Source organism: Papio anubis, chromosome 9 (assembly GCF_008728515.1).
Source record: "Papio anubis isolate 15944 chromosome 9, Panubis1.0, whole genome shotgun sequence".
Taxonomy (NCBI): domain Eukaryota; kingdom Metazoa; phylum Chordata; class Mammalia; order Primates; family Cercopithecidae; genus Papio; species Papio anubis.
The window spans coordinates 99,283,257-99,302,436 of record NC_044984.1 but is presented as its reverse complement, the minus strand read 5'-3'; the positions used below and the strand labels follow the sequence as shown (position 1 = coordinate 99,302,436).

Sequence of the window (19,180 nt, the reverse complement as noted above, 5' to 3'; positions counted from 1 at the left end):
TCTTATACTTGTTTTGTTTGGCGTGATTTTCATTTTGAATTATATATGATGGATTGAAGGGAAAATACACCATGGACTTGGTGTATCACCTTGCTTCACCTTGGAGGTTGATGGTTCATTTGTAGTTATTTATTCACAAGTATGTAACCAATATAAGATATAAGTGAATTATGGCTATGAAAAAATGGAGTATAGCAGAATTCTGAATTGTCTGAAAGTATTTAGGATGTATTAATTGAATGAAGGCTGTCACCTTTTATTTAAAGATAACTGTAGAATGTTGATTGAGAAAATTTTTTGGATATGTTATGAAATGGAAAAAGCAGGATGGAAAGCAGTATGTCCAATGTGAGCCTATTTTTGTTTTAAATGTGTATTTGGAAAAAATATAATAAATTTATATATACCAATATGTCATCAATGACTATCTCTGGATGGTGGATTTTCAGGGTAAACAGTTTTTATTTATCTTTTGTTGTTTCTTTTTCTTTTCTTTTCTTTTTTTTTTTTTTTTTGAGATGGAGTCTTGCTCTGTTGCCCATGCTGGAGTGTAGTGGTGCGATCTTGGCTCACTACAAGCTCCACCTCCCACGTTCACGCCATTCTCCTGCCTCAGTCTCCTGAGTAGCTGGGACTACAGACACCCGCCACCACGCCCGGCTAATTTTTTGTATTTTTAGTAGAGACAGAGTTCCACCATGTTAGCCAGGATGGTCTCAATCTCCTGACCTTGTGATCCCCCCGCCTTGGGCTCTCAAAGTGCTGGGATTATAGGTGTGAGCTACTGTTCCCAGCCTTCTTTTCTTTTCATTATTTTTTATTTTTATTTATTATTTTTTTTGAGATGGAGTCTTGCTCTGTTGCCCGGACTGGAGTGCAGTGGTGTGATCTCAGCTCACTGCAGCCTCGCCTCCTGGGTTCAAATGATTCTCCTGCCTCAGCCTCTGGAGTAGCTGGGATTACAGGTGTGCGACATCACGCCTGGCAAATTTTTGTATTTTTAGTAGAGACAGGGTTTCACCGTGTTGGCCAGGCTGGTCTCAAACTCCTGACCTCAGGGGATCTGCCCACTTTGGCCTCCCAAAGTGCTAGGATTACAGACATGAGCCACCATGCCTGACCTCTTTTTTTCCTTTTCTTTTTACATTGAATACATATTACTTTTATGAAAAAAATTAAAACAATGGGAGAGAACTCTATGCCAGTGGATATTAGAAACACACTTTTAAATAATCCGGGAAAGAAGGGTAGTTGGGAATTTTTATGAGCAAAGATCACTATATGACAGCTAAATTGGTCTTTGGGGTGGTTTTGAGAATAGTTTTAGCCTAAATTTCATTTTGGGCTTAGAACCCTCCAGAAAAGAGTTCTTTTGAAAACAAACCCACAAACTGCCATTTGAATGAAATAGTGCTCAGCCCTGACTAAAGGGTAGAACAGAAACTTGATTGCAGGAGTAAAGAACTCAGAGTTAGGTCATTGTTTCAACTTGATGCCCAGATAATTGAGTAACATGATACTGTGTACCTGTGATTTATGTAACCTCAATTTAGTCTCTTGAGGTGCCATTACGAAGGTGTCCCAGAGAGGGAAGGTGATGTTAGGCCACCACCTGAGGAAGACCTCGGTGTGGAGGCTGCCCACTTTATCATCTAATGGGAGGTAATGTGCTTCAGTGCCACCAGTTCATGGTAAAGTGCTACTTCTCTCTGGGGATAGGGGAAAGAGAAGCGCTTAGTGGATGCGTGCTCCAAGTAAGTATTTAAGATGTGATAGCCATGAAAATTATGAGATATTCGTGGTCTAAGATTGTAGAATAAAAATGATAACCTTACAGATGGAAAGTAATTTTTTTCTTTTACTTTTTTTTTTTCCCTGCAGTTACAAAATTTAATAGAGTGAAAACAGAGCTCCCATACAAAGGGAGGGGACCCAAAGAGTGTAGCTGTTGCTGGCTTGACTGCCTGGGTTTATATCCCGATCGTTGTCCCTCCCACTGTGCTCTCATGTGATAGATGATTGGCTATTTCTTTACCTCCTGTTTTTGCCTAATTAGCATTTTAGTGAGCTCTCTTTACTACCTGATTGTTTGGGTGTGAGCTAAGTTGCAAGCCCTGTGTTTAAAGGTGGATGCAGTCACCTTCCCACCTAGGCTTAGGGATTCTTAGTTGGCCTAGGAAATCCAGCTAGTCCTGTCTCTCAGTTCCCCCTCTCAACTTGGAAAACCCAAGTGCTGTTGGGGAGGTTGGCTGACGACTGCTCTAGCTGCTTCCTGCTGAATTGGGGTATAATAGGGGTTGTGCTGTTGAGATTTCCTTGGGAAAGGTGCCTTCAATGTCATTAACATCGGAGCATGGGCTAGCAGGCTGGTCCAGGCGTCCTGGGTAGATCTTAGTCATGGACTGCATCTGGGGCTCCATTTGAAGAACAATTTGTAGCTTTACAGCTTAGATTCTGGAAGAGACAAACTTAACAAGGAGGTTAAAGATACAGGGTCCAAAGAGGAATAACAATATTATAGCTGCTAGAGGTCCTAAGAAGGGGAGAATCCAGGGCATCCATTGGCTGAGGAGGCCCCAGGGTCCAGTGTTTTCAAGCTCCTCTGTTCTACATTGTATTCAATTTCGAATTTCTTTAACTTTCTCAGCGACGATTCCGGATTGATTAACATAATTTACTTTTCTTAAAAAGATAATTTTGTTTTTCTTCTAAACATTGATACGTTGGCTCCCTTTCTGCCTTTCTCTCCTCTTAAAAAGAAGATTTTTGCTTTTTTTTCCTTTTAAACTTTAACCCATTGGCATCTTTTCTGCACCTTAAAATTCTGGAACCTTTTAACTTTCAGTTTAATTATACAAAGTCAAGTGTGTATTTTAATTTGGTCCCAGAGTGGGTTTTGCATTTTAAAAATTGAACTGTGAGAGTATAAAAATGTGTTAAGGATAAAGTATGAAAGTATACTTTTATATGAATCCTGAATAACAATTTCTACTCATTTGAAATGCTAATGAACTGCAGTTATTTAGTTTCTAAATTTAGCTATTTCAGGTTTATAAGTGCCAGGGAACTCACTATTTCTTGTAGGTATTTTTTATAAGCTGACTCTGTATAACAAGATAGAGTACATAAGAATAAAACATAAATAATACAACTTACAGAGTACCAGAGAAAATAAAACTAGGAGTATACCATTAGATGAGTAAGTCAATTATGAAATTTGAGTCTCAGATGTAGCTGTAAGTTTCCTCACTGCTAAAGTAAAAAGAGCTGGCTCAATTTTTATTGAAGAAAAGCAAAAATACTATTTTTAAGTAGCAAGGCCTTCTATAGCTGTAATTTCTAAATAAACGTTCCCGTGACTGTATAGGAGAGGAGGTGCTGAGTGATGAGGAGGTAAAGTTCTCTGAAATCATTTGCAGGACATTTATGAATTGTGTCTTTTTTTTGTTTGTTTTGAGACTCTGTAGCCCTTTTTTTTTTTTTTTTTTTTTTTTTGAGACAAGATCTCACTCTGTAGCCCAGGCTGGAGTGCAGTGACACGATCATGGCTTACTACAGCTTTGACTTCTCAGGCTCAGGTGATCGTCCCACCTCAGTCTCCGGAGTAGCTGAGAATACAGGCATGCGCCACCATGCCTGGCTAATTTTTGTATTTATTTAGAGTTGGGTTTCTGCCATGTTGCTCAGGCTGGTCTCAAACTCCCTGGCTCAAGCGATCCACCTGCCTCGGCCTCCCAAAGTTCTAGGATTACAGGTGTGAGTCACTGTGCCCCGCCACATGTCAATTGTAAGAGAGAGTCATTAAGTGTTTGGTAGTTTTTAAAAAATAAGATACATGTAATAAATGTTTAAGATAGAGTAGGGGAAATAAATATACCTCTCTTTTTTTGTTGTTTAAAAGCACTTTCTCAACTTCAAAATAGAGTTCTCTAATTCACCTTGTTTGCCATCCATCTACTGGTTGACTTGTCTCAGACAGCAGTGCTAATACTTTTGTTAATTGTTTGTTCCTGTATTATAAAAACTGTTTATTCATTGCTCTCAGTGTAATCAGAATTCCAAGTTAAATGATTGAATTATTTTTCACTTTTTAAAATTTAATTTTACTTTAAGTTCTGGGAGACATGTGCAGAATGTGCAGTTTTGTTACGTAGGTTTACGTGTGCCATGGTGATTTGCTGTACCTATCAACCCATCATCTAGGTTTTAAGCCCCACATGCATTAACTATTTGATATTTTTCACTTTTCAGTCACCTGGTTTGATAGGAGCTAGATATAATCTAACTGATAGAATGAACTGTACTCTGTTTATGCAATCTACTTAGGTCTTTGGACACGTAGCATATTTATTCTGTCAATATTTTCTCAGTTAAGAGTTCGTTTAACTGGATTGTGTTTGAGTTGATTCATTGGCTTGCTTCTGATGTATCCTTCTTCCAAATAAAAATTCCTTTAAAAATTTATATTAATTTTTTTTGGGAGGCTGGAGTTGAGGGTTGTGATTCTGAGAACAAAATCAGTGGCTCTGGGTCTGGTTTTATTTCAAAAATTATTTTAGATGTATTAAGGATTTATTATATAGAGGATTTATTCAATGTATCTGTTATTTCTTCTGTAGGCTTAAACAAATCCTTTACAAATGTTTAGGCATGTAGAAACTTTAGGATTGATAAATGTTATGACATTATTCTTTTCTATCAGTGGGCAACCCTAGAACTAAGCAATTGTTTTATGGAATCAGCTAGCTTTGAGGTATCAGTAGCTAAATTGTGTCTGTGATGTCTCAAGCGCTCGTGTTTGTGCAGATAATTCAGGACCATCCAGTTTACAGCAATTCAGTGTTACTGACATGACAGTTAATTGTCCTTTCACCTCTCTTCCATGTTCCCCAACTTGTTAAGAAAGTTTGACATCGCTGTCTGTTTCCTAAATTAAACCTATGTGAGTTCTTGAATTCAGTTTCAGTGGAAAGTTTCTAGGTTAAGCAAAAAAGTCAAGATTTTTCTTAGGAGCTAACTTTTCTTATTTTTAATTTTTTTTTAATTTTTACTTTTTTTTAGATGGAGTCTTGCTCTGTTGTCCAGGCTGGAGTGCAGTGGTATGATCTCGGCTCACTGCAACCTCTGCTTCCCGAGTTCAAGCAATTCACCTGCCTCAGCCTCCCAAGTAGCTGGGACTACAGGTGTCTACCACCATGCCCAGCTAATTTTTTGTATTTTAAGTAGAGATGGGGCTTCACCCTATTGGCCAGGCTAGTCTCGAACTCCTGACCTCAGGTGATCCACCTGCCTTGGCCCTCCAAAGTGCTGGGATTACAGGCATGAACGAACTACCATGCCCGGCCAGGAGCTAACTATGTATTTTAGCAAAAAAAAAAAAAAAAAAAAAAAAAAGGGAGATACTTTCAGATACTTTCATTCCATTTTAGAGGTGAACCTTTAAAAAAAAATAGCAAACAGAAACATAGAGAGGAGGTATACAGAAAAAATGAAAAGAACACTTGCAGAGTGGCAAAAGTAAGAATATATAATAACCATAAAGAGTCAATTTCTGGGTGTGTCTGTATGTGTGTGTGAGTGTGTGTGTGTGTGATAATACCATGGATTTTAGTATGTTTATATAAATATACATACCTGCTCAACAAGTTGGGATTTTCAACTAAATGAAATAATTACTGGTAATAGATTGCATTAGAACTTCTTCTTTTATTGTTGTGGAAGAAAACAAAATGTTAAACTCCAATTTAATACCTTCCTTAGTAATTAAGAATGACCTGTGTCTCCTGACTCTCAGCTCTGCTAGATTTCCTAAGCATTGTTATTTAACTTTTGCAATGGAATAGAATGCCTCTTTCAGTGCAATAGGCAGAGTTTCTCCAAGATTCTGGTTTGGTAAATCCACACACATACAATATACTTCATTTTCTTTACTTTTTTAAAAAAGCAATTTTATGGCTGGGCACGGTGGCTCATGCCTGTAATATCAGCACTTTGGGAGGCATAGGCAGGAGGAAGTAATCACTTGAGGCCAGGAGTTTGAGACCAGCCTGGGCAACATAGCAAGACCCTGTCTCTACAAGATATTTAAAAATTAGCTGGGTGTGGTGTCTTGCACCTATAGTCCTAGCTACTTGGGAGGCCGAGGTGCAAGGATCACTTGAGCCCAGGAGTTTGAGGCTTCAGTGAGCTATGATTGTACCATTGCACTCTAGCCTGAGTGACAGAGCAAGAACCTTTTTTATTTTTGTAAGTAAAGTTGAATTCATAAGGAGCGTCTGATCTTATTTTCTTTTAAGTCAATGATTCCCTGACATGACTCTATAAACCAGTGGTAAACTATGACAAAGCTCTCGCAGGAAACATGAAATGAACTTTTCCATAAATCTAAATGTGTTCGGTGAAAAGGACTGCCCTTTAGTCTGAGATTTTGTCCTTTCTATATTTTGGTGTTAAAATGTATACTCATTTTTTAGGAAAAGACTGTTTTATGACTTTGTAAAATTTCGGAGGAAATTTACGTTTTTGAGATTCAAATGTTTGGAAGCCAGTGTTTTAAAACTCCTTGACCATAGACCGGAACCTTTAAGTGCTCAGTATGTCAGAGAGACTCTTCTAAACTAAAATGGATAGGAATCTATGGGTCAGATTACTTTTTAATACATACACTTTTTAAGTTAGCTTTTGTTAGATTATGCTGTGGTAACAAACAATTCCAAACTCTCAGTGGCTTTCCGGGACAAAGCTTTATTTCTTTCTCCTGTTGTGTGTAGCCTGTGGATTGATGTGGGGTGGCTGTGGTCGCTGTATCTCTCCATGTGTCTTTGTCTTGGGACCCAGTCTGAAGAAGCAACAACTGCCTAGGACATGCCATTCTCATGACAGAAAGAGACGTAGCTGAATTGTTTCTGTTTGTAGGTGTTGCTGCTGCTCTTATTCTGTTGGCTAAAGGGAGTCCCATGGCCAAACCTGATGCTATTGCAGATGAGGAAGTATAATTCTCCTATAGTCCCTGCAAATAACATGGCAACAGGTAGGGACAAGAATCCTCCTGTAGGAGGGGAGCAGTAATGGGGAGTAATAATAACATCCATCACAGTATCAATCACATTGAAGCAGTCTTGTATATGCCCAATTTGAAAAACAATAATAAGCACTAGGCACCCACCACCAAACTTAAAAAATATAACCAATACCTTTGGAACCTCCTGGGTGCTTTTGTATCACTTCACCAAATGTAAGCACTCTCTTGAAATGTGTGTTTATCATAACCTTATTTTTATATTCCGTTGTATTGATATGCCACAATTTATCCTTTCTCATAGATTAATTCCTTTTTTTTTTTTCTAGTATGAATAATGCTACCAAGAACATTCTTTCATGTGTCTTCCGGTGTGCAGTGTGAATTTCCTTAGGGCAGGGATTTAAGGATGGAAATGCTGGATTGTGGGGCACATGCCTCTCAGTTTCGGTAGATAATGCCAAATTGTTTTCCAAAGTGGCTTTGGCAGTTTATACTTGCACAAGTAGGGCTGTGTGCATTACCACTGCTTACATCCTTGTTCATGCTTGAAAGCCTGATAATATCAAGTGTCTGGTATATTAGGTATAAATCAGATTCCTTTCTGAATGTATCAGGAGGTGCTTCTCAAAGTAACACAAATCCTTTGGGATACCATTTAAAGTGCATATTTCTATTCAGGAGGTTGAGTTGGGATGAGAGCTGACTGAGGTCCTGCATTTCTTAGTCTCCCAGTTGATGCCATGCCATTGGACGCGAGACCACACTTTGATACCAAGAATCTAAGGCACTAAATACAGTCATGCATCACTTCATGAAGGGCTTAACGATGGGAATAAGTTATGAGAAATGTATTGTTAGATGCATTTCATTGCTGCGTGACCATAGAGTATGCTAACACAAACCTAGATGGTAGAGCCTACCACACACCAAGGCTGTATGGTATGGCCTATTGCTCCTAGGCTACTGTACAGTAACATGCTGTACAAACCTGTTGTTACACAATGGTATTTGTGTATCTAAAAATAGAAAACATATAGTAAAAACAGTATAAAAAAATAAAAAATGATACACCCGTATAGGACACTTACCATGAATGGAGTTTTCAGTACTGGAATTTGCGCTGGGTGAGTTAGTAAGTGAGGGATGAGTGAATGTGAAGGGCCAGGACATTACTGTGCACTACTGTAGACTTTATAAACACACTTAGGCTACATAAAATATACAAAAATAGTTTTCTTTGTTAATATTAAACTAACTCTAGCTTACTGTAACTTTTAATTTTTCATTGTTTCAATTTTAATTTAAATAATTGTTTAGAGGCAGGGTCTTGCTGTGTCATCCACTGGGGTGCAGTGCACAATCGTAGCTCACTGTAATCTTGAACTCCTGGGCTCGAGGAAAACTCCTGCCCTGGCCTCCCAAAGTGTTGGGATTACAGGCATGAGCTGCCGCACCCAGCCTGTAACATTTCTACTTTATAAACCTTAAATATTAAAAATATTGACTCTTTTGCAATAATACTTAGCTTAAAACACACACACATTGTATAGCTGCACAACGTATTTTCCTTCTTTGTTTCCTTATTCTATATACTTTTTTCAATTTTCGTTTTTTTCTTTTACTTTTTAAAACTTTTAAATTAAAATCTAAGACACACACTGATATAGTTTGGCTCTGTGTCCCCAGCCAAATCTCATCTTGTGGCTCCCATAATTCATACGTGTTGTGGGAGGGACCCAGTGGGAGGCGACTGAATTATGGGGGTGGATCTTTCCTGCGCCGTTCTCATGAGAGTGAATGGGTCTCACGAAATCTGATGGTTTTCAAAAATGGGAATTGCCCTGTATATACTCTCTCTTTGCCTGCCACCATCCATGTAAGATGTGACTTCCTCCTCCTTGCCTTCTGCCATGATTATGAGGCCTCCCCAGCCACGTGAGTCCAACTAAACCTCTTTCTTTTGTAGATTGCCCAGTCTTGGGTATGTCTTTATCGGTAGCATGAAAATGGACTAATACACACACACGTTAGCACAGGCCTCCATAGGGTCAAGAACATCACTATCACTGTCTTCCACCTTCCATCTTGCCCCACTGCAAGGTTTTCTGGGCCAGTAGCACACAAAGGAGCAGGTATACATGCTAAAATAATATAAAAGGTATAGTATAGTAAATACATAAACCAGTAACAGAACCATTATTTATTATCATTGGCAAATATTATGTACTATATATACGTAACTGTCTGCGTTATACTTTTATATGACTGGCAGCACAGTAGGTTTATTTATACCAGTATCACCACAAACGTGTGGCTAATGCCTCATGCTATGACATACATTTTGACAACTTTGATGTCACTAGGCAACAGGAATTTTTTTTTTTTTTTTTTTTTTTTTTGAGACAGAGTCTCGCTGTGTTGCCTAGGCTGGAGTGCAGTGGTACGATCTTGGCTCACTGCAACCTCTGCCTCCTAAGTTCAACCAATTCTCATGGTTCGACCTCCCGAGTAACTGGGATTACAGGCATGTGCCTTCATGCCCAGCTAATTTTTGTATTTTTACTAGAGACAGGGTTTCGCCATGTTGGCCAGGCTGGTCTCAAACTCCTGGCCTCAAGTGCTCCGCCTAGCCCAGCCTCCTAAAATGCTGGAATTACAGGCATGAGCTACTGCGCCCAGGCTGGCAATAGGAATTTTTGAGTTCCATTATAATTTTATGGGACCACCATCATATATGTGGTCCATTCTTGACCAAAATGTTATGCAGTGTATAACCGTGGTCAGAGTGGCCTTTGTGTTGTCTGCCCGTAGCACCTAAAGAGTCTTTGGAACAAGACCAGTAAATAACAACATTTGTTACATCCAATTGAATCTAAGATTTTTGAATCATGCTTCATCTTTTTATTGACAGTACATGAGCAATTTAGATAATTGTTAAATTTTATTTATTTTTAATAAGTAATAACTATATATGATATGTAATGTGATATTTTGATCTATGTATACATTATAGAAAATATTCAATCAAGATAACTAACATATACATCACCTCACTGACATCATTTTTTTGTGTGTGTGTGGTGAGAATATTGAAAATCTCTCTATATATATTTTTTGGCATTTTGAAACATAGAATATATTATTAACTGTGGTCAACATATAGTGCAATAGATCACCAAAACTTACTCTTCCAGGCCAGGCGCGGCGACTCATGCCTGTAATTCCAGCTCTTTGGGAGGCTGAGGAGGGCGGATCACCTGACGTCAGGAGTTTGAGACCATCCTGGCTAACATGGTGAAACCCCATTTCTACTAAAAATACAAAAAATTAGCCGGGCATGGTGGCGTGCCCCTGTAATCCCAGCTACTCAGGAAGCTGAGGCAGGAGAATTGCTTGAACCCGGGAGGTGGAGGTTGTAGTGGGCCAAGATTGCACCATTGCACTCCAGCTTGGGCAGCAAGAATGAAACTCCTTCTCAAAACAAACAATAAACCAAAAACTCTCTCTCCCAGGAACTAAAACTTTATACCCTTTGATCAACAACTTTCCTTTCCCCATTCCTCCTCCTCCCCACCACCCATTGTAACCACCTGTCTACTCTCTGTTTTTAAGATATCAACTTTTTCAGATTCCACATAAGTACAATATTTTTCTTTCTGTGCCTAGCTTATTTCAATTAGCATAATGTCCTCTGGTTCTACCCATGTTGTCAAGAATTACAGAATTTTCTTACTTTTTAAAGCTGAATAGTATTTCATTGTAGTTTATAAACCACATTGTATTTATCGATTCATCTGTTGATGAACACCTAGATTGCTTCCATATCTTGGATATTGTGAACAATACCGAAATGAACATGGGAGTGCAGATAGAATCCCAAGCCACGATTTTAACCACTCTACTTTCTGTACCTGTTGTAGATGCTCTTTTTTCTTTTTCTCTGAACATCTCTCTTGTACAAATATTGGCTGTTAAGGAATAAAGTAGTGGATCTTTTCTTCTAAGCATTTGTTGCTTTATAGTTTACAAAGAGAGTCCAGAATTTAAACCTAAGCCATGTAAGTTTCTGAATAGCTTATATTGAAGTAAGAATACTAGGAGTTCTAAAGACACTGGTTCTTCCCCACTATGCTACTGTTAGATTAGTATAACTTATTAAAGTAGCTAGAGATAAATATCTCAATGGCACTCTTTAAGCACATTAAAGCCAGTGGAAACTGCCCAATTTTATTTCTTTTTTTAAAAAATTTACTTTTTTTCCCCATTTATTGATGGATTGATGGATAACAAATACAGAACAAATGATTTTAATTTTGTGGTATATATGCACAATGCCCATTTTAAATCAACCATAAAACTTAAACAATTTTTTTTTTTAGTAGCTTTACGAGTACAAGTAGTTTTGGGCTACATGGATGAATTGTATAGTGGTGAAGTCTGGGATTTTAGCGCACCCATCACTCAAGTAGTGTGCATTGTACCCAACAGGTAGTTTTTGTCCTTTACCCTCCTCCCCCTTTTTGAGTCTCCAGTGTCCATTATACCCCTCTGTATGCGTTTGCATACCCATAGCTCAGCTCCTACTTAAAACTAAGAACATGCAGTAGTTGGTTTTCCATTCCTGAGTTACGTCACTTAGAATAATGGCCTCTAGCTCCATCCAAGTTGCTGCAAAAGACATTATTTTGTTCTTTTTTTATGACTGAGCAGTATTTCATGGTGTGTGTGTGTGTGTATATGTATATATTTATATTTATGTTTATTTTCTTTATCCACTAATTCATTGATGGGCACTTAGGTTGGTTCTGTATCTTTGCAGTTGTGAGTTGTGCTGTAATAAACAGATAAACATATGTGTGCAGGTGTCTTTTTGATTTCATGACTTCTTTTCCTTTGGGTAGATACCCAGTAGTGGGACTGCTGAATCGAATGGTGGTAGATCCACTTTTAGTTCTTTAAGAACTCTCCATGCTGTTTTCCATAGAGGCTGTACAAATTTACATTCCCACCAGCAGTATGTAAACATTCTCTTTTCACCACATCCGTGATAACATCTATTGTTTATTGACACTTTAATAATGGCAGTTTTGGCTGGGGTTAGGTGGCATTTCATTGTGGTTTTAATTTGCATTTCCCTGATGATTAGTGATTTTGAGCACTTTTTAAATATATTTGTTGGCCATTTGTATGTCTTCTTTTGAGAAGTGTCTATTCATGTCATTTACCTACTTTCTGATGGGATCGTTTGTTTTTTTCTTGCTGATTTGACTTCCTTGTAGATCCTGGATATTAGTCCTTTGTGGGCTGCATAATTTGCAAATGTTTTCTCCCATTCTGTAGGTTGTGTTTACTCTGGTGATTGTTTCTTTGGCTCTGCAAAAGCTTTTTCATTCAATTATGTCTCATTTATTTATTTATTTTTATTGCATTTGGTTTTAGGGGTCTTGGCCATAAGTTCTTTGCCTACACGAATGCCCAGAAGAGTTTTTTCCTAGGTTTTCTTCTACAATTTTTATGGCTTTAGGTATTAGATTTAAGTCTTTAATCCATTTGGAGTTATTTTTTGTATATGGTGAGAGAGAGAGATCCAGTTTCATTCTTCTACATGTGGCTGTCTAATTTTCTCAGCACTGTTTATTGAACAGAATGTGCTTTTCCCAATTTATGTTTTTGTGTGCTTCTTGAATATCAGTTGGTTGTATTTGGCTTTATTTTTGGGTTCTTTATTCTCTTCCTTTGGTCTATATATCTACTTTTATACCAGTATCATGCTGTTTTGGTTACTATATATATGTATTTTTTCTTCTTTTTGAGACAAAGTCTCACTGTGTCACCCAGGCTGGAGAGCAATGAGGCAATTACAGCTCACTGCAGCCTTGACCTCCAGGGCTCCAGTGCTTCTCCCACCTCAGCCTCCCATGTAGCTGGGACTACAGGTGCACACCATCACGCCCAGCTAATTTTTGTATTTTTTGTAGAGACAAGGTTTTGCCTTGTTGCTCAAGCTGGTCTCCAACTTCTGGGCTCAAGTAGTTCTCCTGACTCAGCCTCCCAAAATGCTGGGATTGCAGGCATGAGCCACTGCACCCTGCCTACTATATCCTTGTAGTGTAGTTTGAAGACAGGTAATGTGATGCCTCCAGATTTGTTCTTTTTGCTTAGGATTACTCACAAAGCTATTTTGATTGTAATTCGTTAGTCAGCAAGAAGAGTTTATAACAGGTGATTTATTTAGTTAAAGGAAGAAAGTTTAAGGAATCCTTAAGGAGATAATAGACCTTGTCAATAAGCAAGCATTGAAATAACTGATAATTATTCATTAACCAGATAAAAAGAAGGATAAAATTTTTAAAAGCCCACATTTTCCTCAATGCACGATGGTGATATGTGGTCTGTGGCATATACTTGTATCAAGGTCATTCCTGGCACTTTCAAACTGCGTTATTTAAAAACAGAAAAAAAACCCAGCTGTTAGGACAGAAACATGACTCAGTAGCTTAAGCAATGAAGGAGATTTATTGGCCTATAGTTGGGAAGAACAGGAGTGGAGTGGGTTTTAACTAAATGGTATAGAGATTCTAATTATGTTGTCAGGACTCTCTCATTACCTCAGCTCTGATTCCCTCTTTCTGTAGGTCCTCTTCTCATGTAGATGGCTTTCTTCCAAGTGGTGGTGGTGGTAGAGGGAGCTTTGTGAGGAGGAAGACATAGTGACAGAAAGTTTCAGAATTAAGTCATTCTAAAGGAAAATGAGAACTTTCTTCCCGCAAAGGCCTTCCCCTCTGAAATAGCCCTGTAAGTCATTTATTGTTTGTTTAATCAACTGTTTCCTCCGTAGCCTTTATCACAAATTATCTCCTTTATTTAATTGCTTACCTAATTATTGTTTTTCCTTCCAACTGCAAGGTAAAATCCATCAGAGCAGTAACTGTGCCTATTTGTTTCATTACTGTAGCCCCAGCATCTAGTAGGCACTCAGGAAATAGTAAGCAGCAAATATATAAAATTCCAGGAAGGGACTCAGATCCTCTTTGAGCCACTTGACATTATTGTGGTCTGCCGGGTAGGGTACTGTGATTGATATACCTACTAGAATCTCATGGAATAGGGAAATGGATTTACCATAGGTAATGGAGATAACATTAGCTAAAGGAATTGGGAAAAGATGCTGAGCAAACAACAAAAAATATCTGTCCACCATATGTGTTTTATGTCCTTTAAGCACAGTTTCATATTTTACCCAACTACCTAGTCTGATATGTAAGGTTGTGCAGATTCTGCACTGCATGAAGGAGTTTGCTGAGGGGACAGAGCGTGGGCTAAAATCTAGCCCAGAGCTCCACTTACAGGGCTTCCTTTTTCCAGGAGGCACTCTGTTTTTAATTTTGTACACATTTGGATGGTCTCTGTGTATGGTATCCTTGGTTGAGTATCCGTCTCTCCATCTAAACTTCTGAATAGCTTATACTAAAGTAAGAACACTGGGAGCAAAAGTATGACCTGGATGTGTCTGTGCATCTGGATCCCACCGGCCAGCTCAGTGTTGACTACGTGCTTAGCCATGTTTGCACATATTCTGAGAGATGACTGATCTTGGGAAATTCTGAGATGACTGGTCTTGGGAAATTCCCCCTTGTTTTCTTTCTCTCCTCTCCATTTTTCTACCTAGTTTTGATGGTCAGGTTTTCAAAGCACAGATTTTGAGCTTTCTGGACTTTAGAATGGCTGAATGGTGACACTGTCATCTTTCTTTCTTGTTTACCTACATTTCTCTGCATTTCCATTTTGATCATCCTGAAAATTCTGCATCAGGAGGAAGAAGTTTCCTATCACTGGTCCTCCTGTGGAATAGAACTGTCTTATAGCTCAATCCCTTTGGGGTTTGTTTTGCATTTTATTTGATTAAAGATCTACTGGGGCAGCGAAATACTCACTACTTTTTAAAAAGGTAGATGAGTTCAAGGAACAGACACCCACTCCATCTAACTCATGTAAGGCTGCAGGGGATCTCCTAAGTTCCAGATGTATAGCTCAGCCTTTCATTACCTGGAAGGCTCTCTGCCCTTTTCTCTCTTTCTGGGACTACAGGGTTTCATCTCTGCTTCACTCTGGCCATTGGTTTCATTAATCTGATTTTCTTTTTTCTTTTTTTCGAGATGGAGTCTTGCTCTGTCTCCCAGACTGGAGTGTAGTGGCACCATCTTGGCTTACTGCAAGCTCCGCCTCCCCTGTTCACGCCATTCTTCTGCCTCAGCCTCCCTAGTTGCTGGGACTATAGGTGCCCGCCACCTCGCCCGGCTAATTTTTTTGTATTTTTAGTAGAGACAGGGTTTCACCGTGTTAACCAGGATGGTCTCGATCTCCTGACCTCGTGATCCGCCCGCCTCCGCCTCCCAAAGTGCCGGGATTACAGGCATGAGCCACTGCGCCCGGCCAAATCTGATTTTCTTTAAACACCAACTTTCTCTGTATACTGGCCAGCCTATAAGTGGCAAAAATGGGAACTGGTGCTTAATCTACTCATCAGAGTCTCAGTTCAAGTCCACAAGAAGTCTGCACCATAATCATCACATGGAGAAGTTAAAAATAAAAAATTTATGGGCCTCAAACACATTCTGAGTCAGTAGGTCTGGTGTCCTGGAATCTATATTTTAAGAATGTTCCCCAGAAGGAATTCCCAGATCCCAGACCTCTCTGTAATCACAAGAGAGAGGAAAGGAAAGTGAGTGAGTGATAGAATTGATGAGCCAGGCCCTACACCCACTTATGTCCTACATAGCCGCTTCTCTTTCTCCCTTTGCCACTCCTTGCTATTGATCTTCCTATCCAGAGAGGAGCTGGATATTCTAAGACATTGGAAACAAATACTAAGGAATATAGTAGTTTTCATGAAAAGCAATAGTAGCAGCAACAATTCTCAGTCTAGCTTGGCAGAAATGCAGTCCAGTTAGGTGTTGGGGCCACCCATCCCTTATCAAATCAGTGCCATTTGTTTGGTCTTGGATGCTCTTAGAAGTATAAGACAGGTCTAGGTGTTTCTGAGAAACACCTGATAGCTTGGAAAGCCTTGCCAGCTATGGCAGCAATTGTCAGGCTGTCTCCCTGGTCAGGTGGTGGGTGACCTTGCAGCTTCAGTGCCCATCACTCTTTGATGTGCCACAGTTATGTGTTCGTGTCTCTTAGTTCAAAGTCTTCAAAGAGACTCTAGTCACTGAATGGCCAGCCAGTCAGGGGCCTCCCCTGGGATTATGGGCCAGAGCAGACTGAGAACCATTAATGGACAAAGCAGGGCATAAATAAGTGCATTACAAGCTTTCTTCTGGCTGGCTTGCAAATGGAGGTTTAAATGAGTATTTGTAATTTCTTTTTAGTTTTGTTATTCCTAAATGAAAGAAGGATTATATTCCCAAATCAATTATAATGAGTTTTTATATCTCAGAGGTACAAATATGACTCCAGCCTCATTTTATATGTGAAATAAATGCCCTATATAGTATTCAGGATACCTACCAAGTGTTTTTATAGTAAACATCATCCTTGTCTCTTCATGTCTTAATAATAAAATGTATATTATATTGTAAATAAAGTAATATGGTTTATTATTTAATGTTTAAAGTATAATGCCATATATCTTACTTTTGTAGTGTACTAACATATGCAAAGGGTGTAGCAATTTGATTCTGAGTCCTTGCAATAGTAATAAAAGCCATTACTTTATTTAAAACATTTGTCCACTGTGGGATTTCAGAGGCAGTTGAAGACCTTATGTGGATATTGATCGCAGAAAGTATGCAAAGATAAGAAATACTTTTAACCAAGACTGAGCACAAAAATAGCTCTGTATTATATTTCTGTACACAAAGAAGTTGTATGGCACAAAGCAGTTATGTTTTAAGCCCACAAAGTATAGTATCAGTACCTTAGGGTTGGTTTAAGAATGTGTGTGTTTAATACCTTTGTAAGAATTTAAGTATCTATCTTGATGCTGAAACTATCTTGTTTATCTGATTTTTAAAAATTATTTGTTTTTCCAGATCCAGTCCTTCTGTGGAACGTCTGAACATCTTTTATTAGTGGAAATATTTTCTACACAATGAAGTCAACAACTTAATTTAAACCAGTGTTCGTGTGGTTCTGATTCATCTGCTGTGGTTCACGAAGCTTGAGATCTGAGGAGTACAGGGTCTTTGGCGATGACAATATGACTAATAGTAAAGGAAGATCTATTACTGATAAAACAAGTGGTGGTCCAAGTAATGGAGGAGGTTTTGTAGATTGGACTTTACGTTTAAACACAATTCAATCTGACAAGTTTTTAAATTTACTCTTGAGTATGGTTCCGGTAATTTACCAGAAAAACCAAGAAGACAGGCACAAAAAAGCAAACGGCATTTGGCAAGATGGATTATCAACTGCAGTACAGACTTTTAGTAATAGATCTGAGCAACACATGGAGTATCACAGTTTCTCAGAGCAGTCTTTTCATGCCAATAATGGGCACGCATCATCAAGCTGCAGCCAAAAGTATGATGACTATGCCAATTATAATTACTGTGATGGAAGGGAGACTTCAGAAACCACTGCCATGTTACAAGATGAAGATGTATCTAGTGATGGTGATGAAGATGCTATTGTAGAAGTGACCCCAAAATTACCAAAGGAATCCAGTGGCATCATGGCATTGCAAATACTTGTGCCCTTTTTGTTAGCTGGTTTTGGAACAGTTTCAGCTGGCATGGTACTGGATATAGTACAGGTGGGTTTTCATCTTCCTTTAACTTTGCTGTCTTTTTTTGTTATTCCATTTCTGTTTAAAATGCTTTTTGTAGGTTACTACTCTCAAACATTTACTTTAGATTTAATTTATCCCTGGTAAAATGAACAGATGCTGACTCTGGGAGAGAATCTATTTCTATGTGGGAGTTTTTCTTTTTCCCCTTTAGAAATTCTGAAAGAATAGTTATTCTGACTATAAAGTAACTCTTCTCTACAGACCCCAAAATAGCTTGGTTAAAAGAAAAACTTCCCAAAATGTTATATTTAAATACTTTCTTACTTTTAAAATAAAAGTTAATATATACTCATTAAATTGAATTCAAACATTAGAAGGTATTAAATAAAACATGAAGTTTCTCTTATTCCTTATCTCCAAATCAAAACTCTCCTCCTCTGCAGAGATTACCATTGTGAAGTGTTTGTTGTATACACTTGCAGGCTTTTTTCTGTGCTTACATATATACATAAGAGAGTTTTTTCAAAAATAAAAATAAAATGTTATATATATTTTTCTGCAACTTATTTTCATTGCTTGGTAATACATCTCTCCAAATTGGTACACAAACATTTTCTGCATTTTAAACTGAGTGCATGATATTCCATTGAATGTATATACCAAAATTTAGTTACTCCTTCTTCCTTGTTGGTGCTGTAATAACTATCCTTACAAATATGAGGATATATATTCATATAATAATATTTTCATAGGCTAGATTTAAAAACAGCATTATTGGATATTAGGGTATGTATTAATATCTATGTTTAAAATTTTGTAGATACTGTCAAGTTGCATTCTAAAAAATTTGTACCAATTTATACTCCTACTGTCAAAATATAAGTACTTTTATTTTTTCATGTCCATATCAACATTGGGTATTTATTTTATTTCTTTTTTTAATTGAGACAGGGTCTCCCTGTGTGGCCCAGCTCACTACACCCTCAACCTCCTGGGCTCAAGTGACCCTCCCACCTCAGCCTCTTGAGTAGCTGGGACTGCAGGCACACTACACCTCACTAATTAAAAAAAATTTTTTTGGGGGACAAGGTCTTGCTGTGTTGCCCAGGCAGGTCTCAAACTCCTGGACTCAAGCAATCCTCCCACCTTGGCCTTCCAAAGTGCTAGGGTTTATAGGTGTGCACCACTGTGCCCAGCCAACATTGAGTCTTCTTGATCTTTTTCATATTTGTCAAATGGCAGGAAAATGTTATCATGTTTTAATTAGCATTCTTTATTATTAATGTTTAGCATATTGTCATATGTTTATTGGCCATTCTTTTTCTGTGAATTGTTTTTGTATCTTTTATTTTTAAAATTTATGTGCTCCTTATTGATTTGTAGATATTCTCGGTTTTTTTTGTTTTGTTTTGTTTTGTTTTGTTTTG

At 38.2% G+C, this 19,180-nt stretch overlaps 1 protein-coding gene across 6 annotated transcripts in view; it reads left to right on the top strand.

The window, feature by feature from the left end:
* SLC41A2 (solute carrier family 41 member 2) overlaps nucleotides 1-19,180 on the top strand; it is a 139,347-nt gene that overhangs the window by 13,190 nt on the left and 106,977 nt on the right. For 4 of the 6 annotated variants that reach the window (XM_021922840.2, XM_021922838.2, XM_031650711.1 and 1 more), the window contains exon 2: nucleotides 17,056-17,777. In XM_021922840.2, coding sequence (XP_021778532.1) covers nucleotides 17,223-17,777 — 555 coding nt within the window. In that variant the 5' untranslated portion in view covers nucleotides 17,056-17,222. Of the gene's footprint in view, nucleotides 1-1,124; nucleotides 1,755-6,207; nucleotides 7,031-17,055; nucleotides 17,778-19,180 lie in introns of those variants that run through there. The other 2 variants (XM_017946158.3, XM_021922839.2) reach the window with 2 other exon arrangements.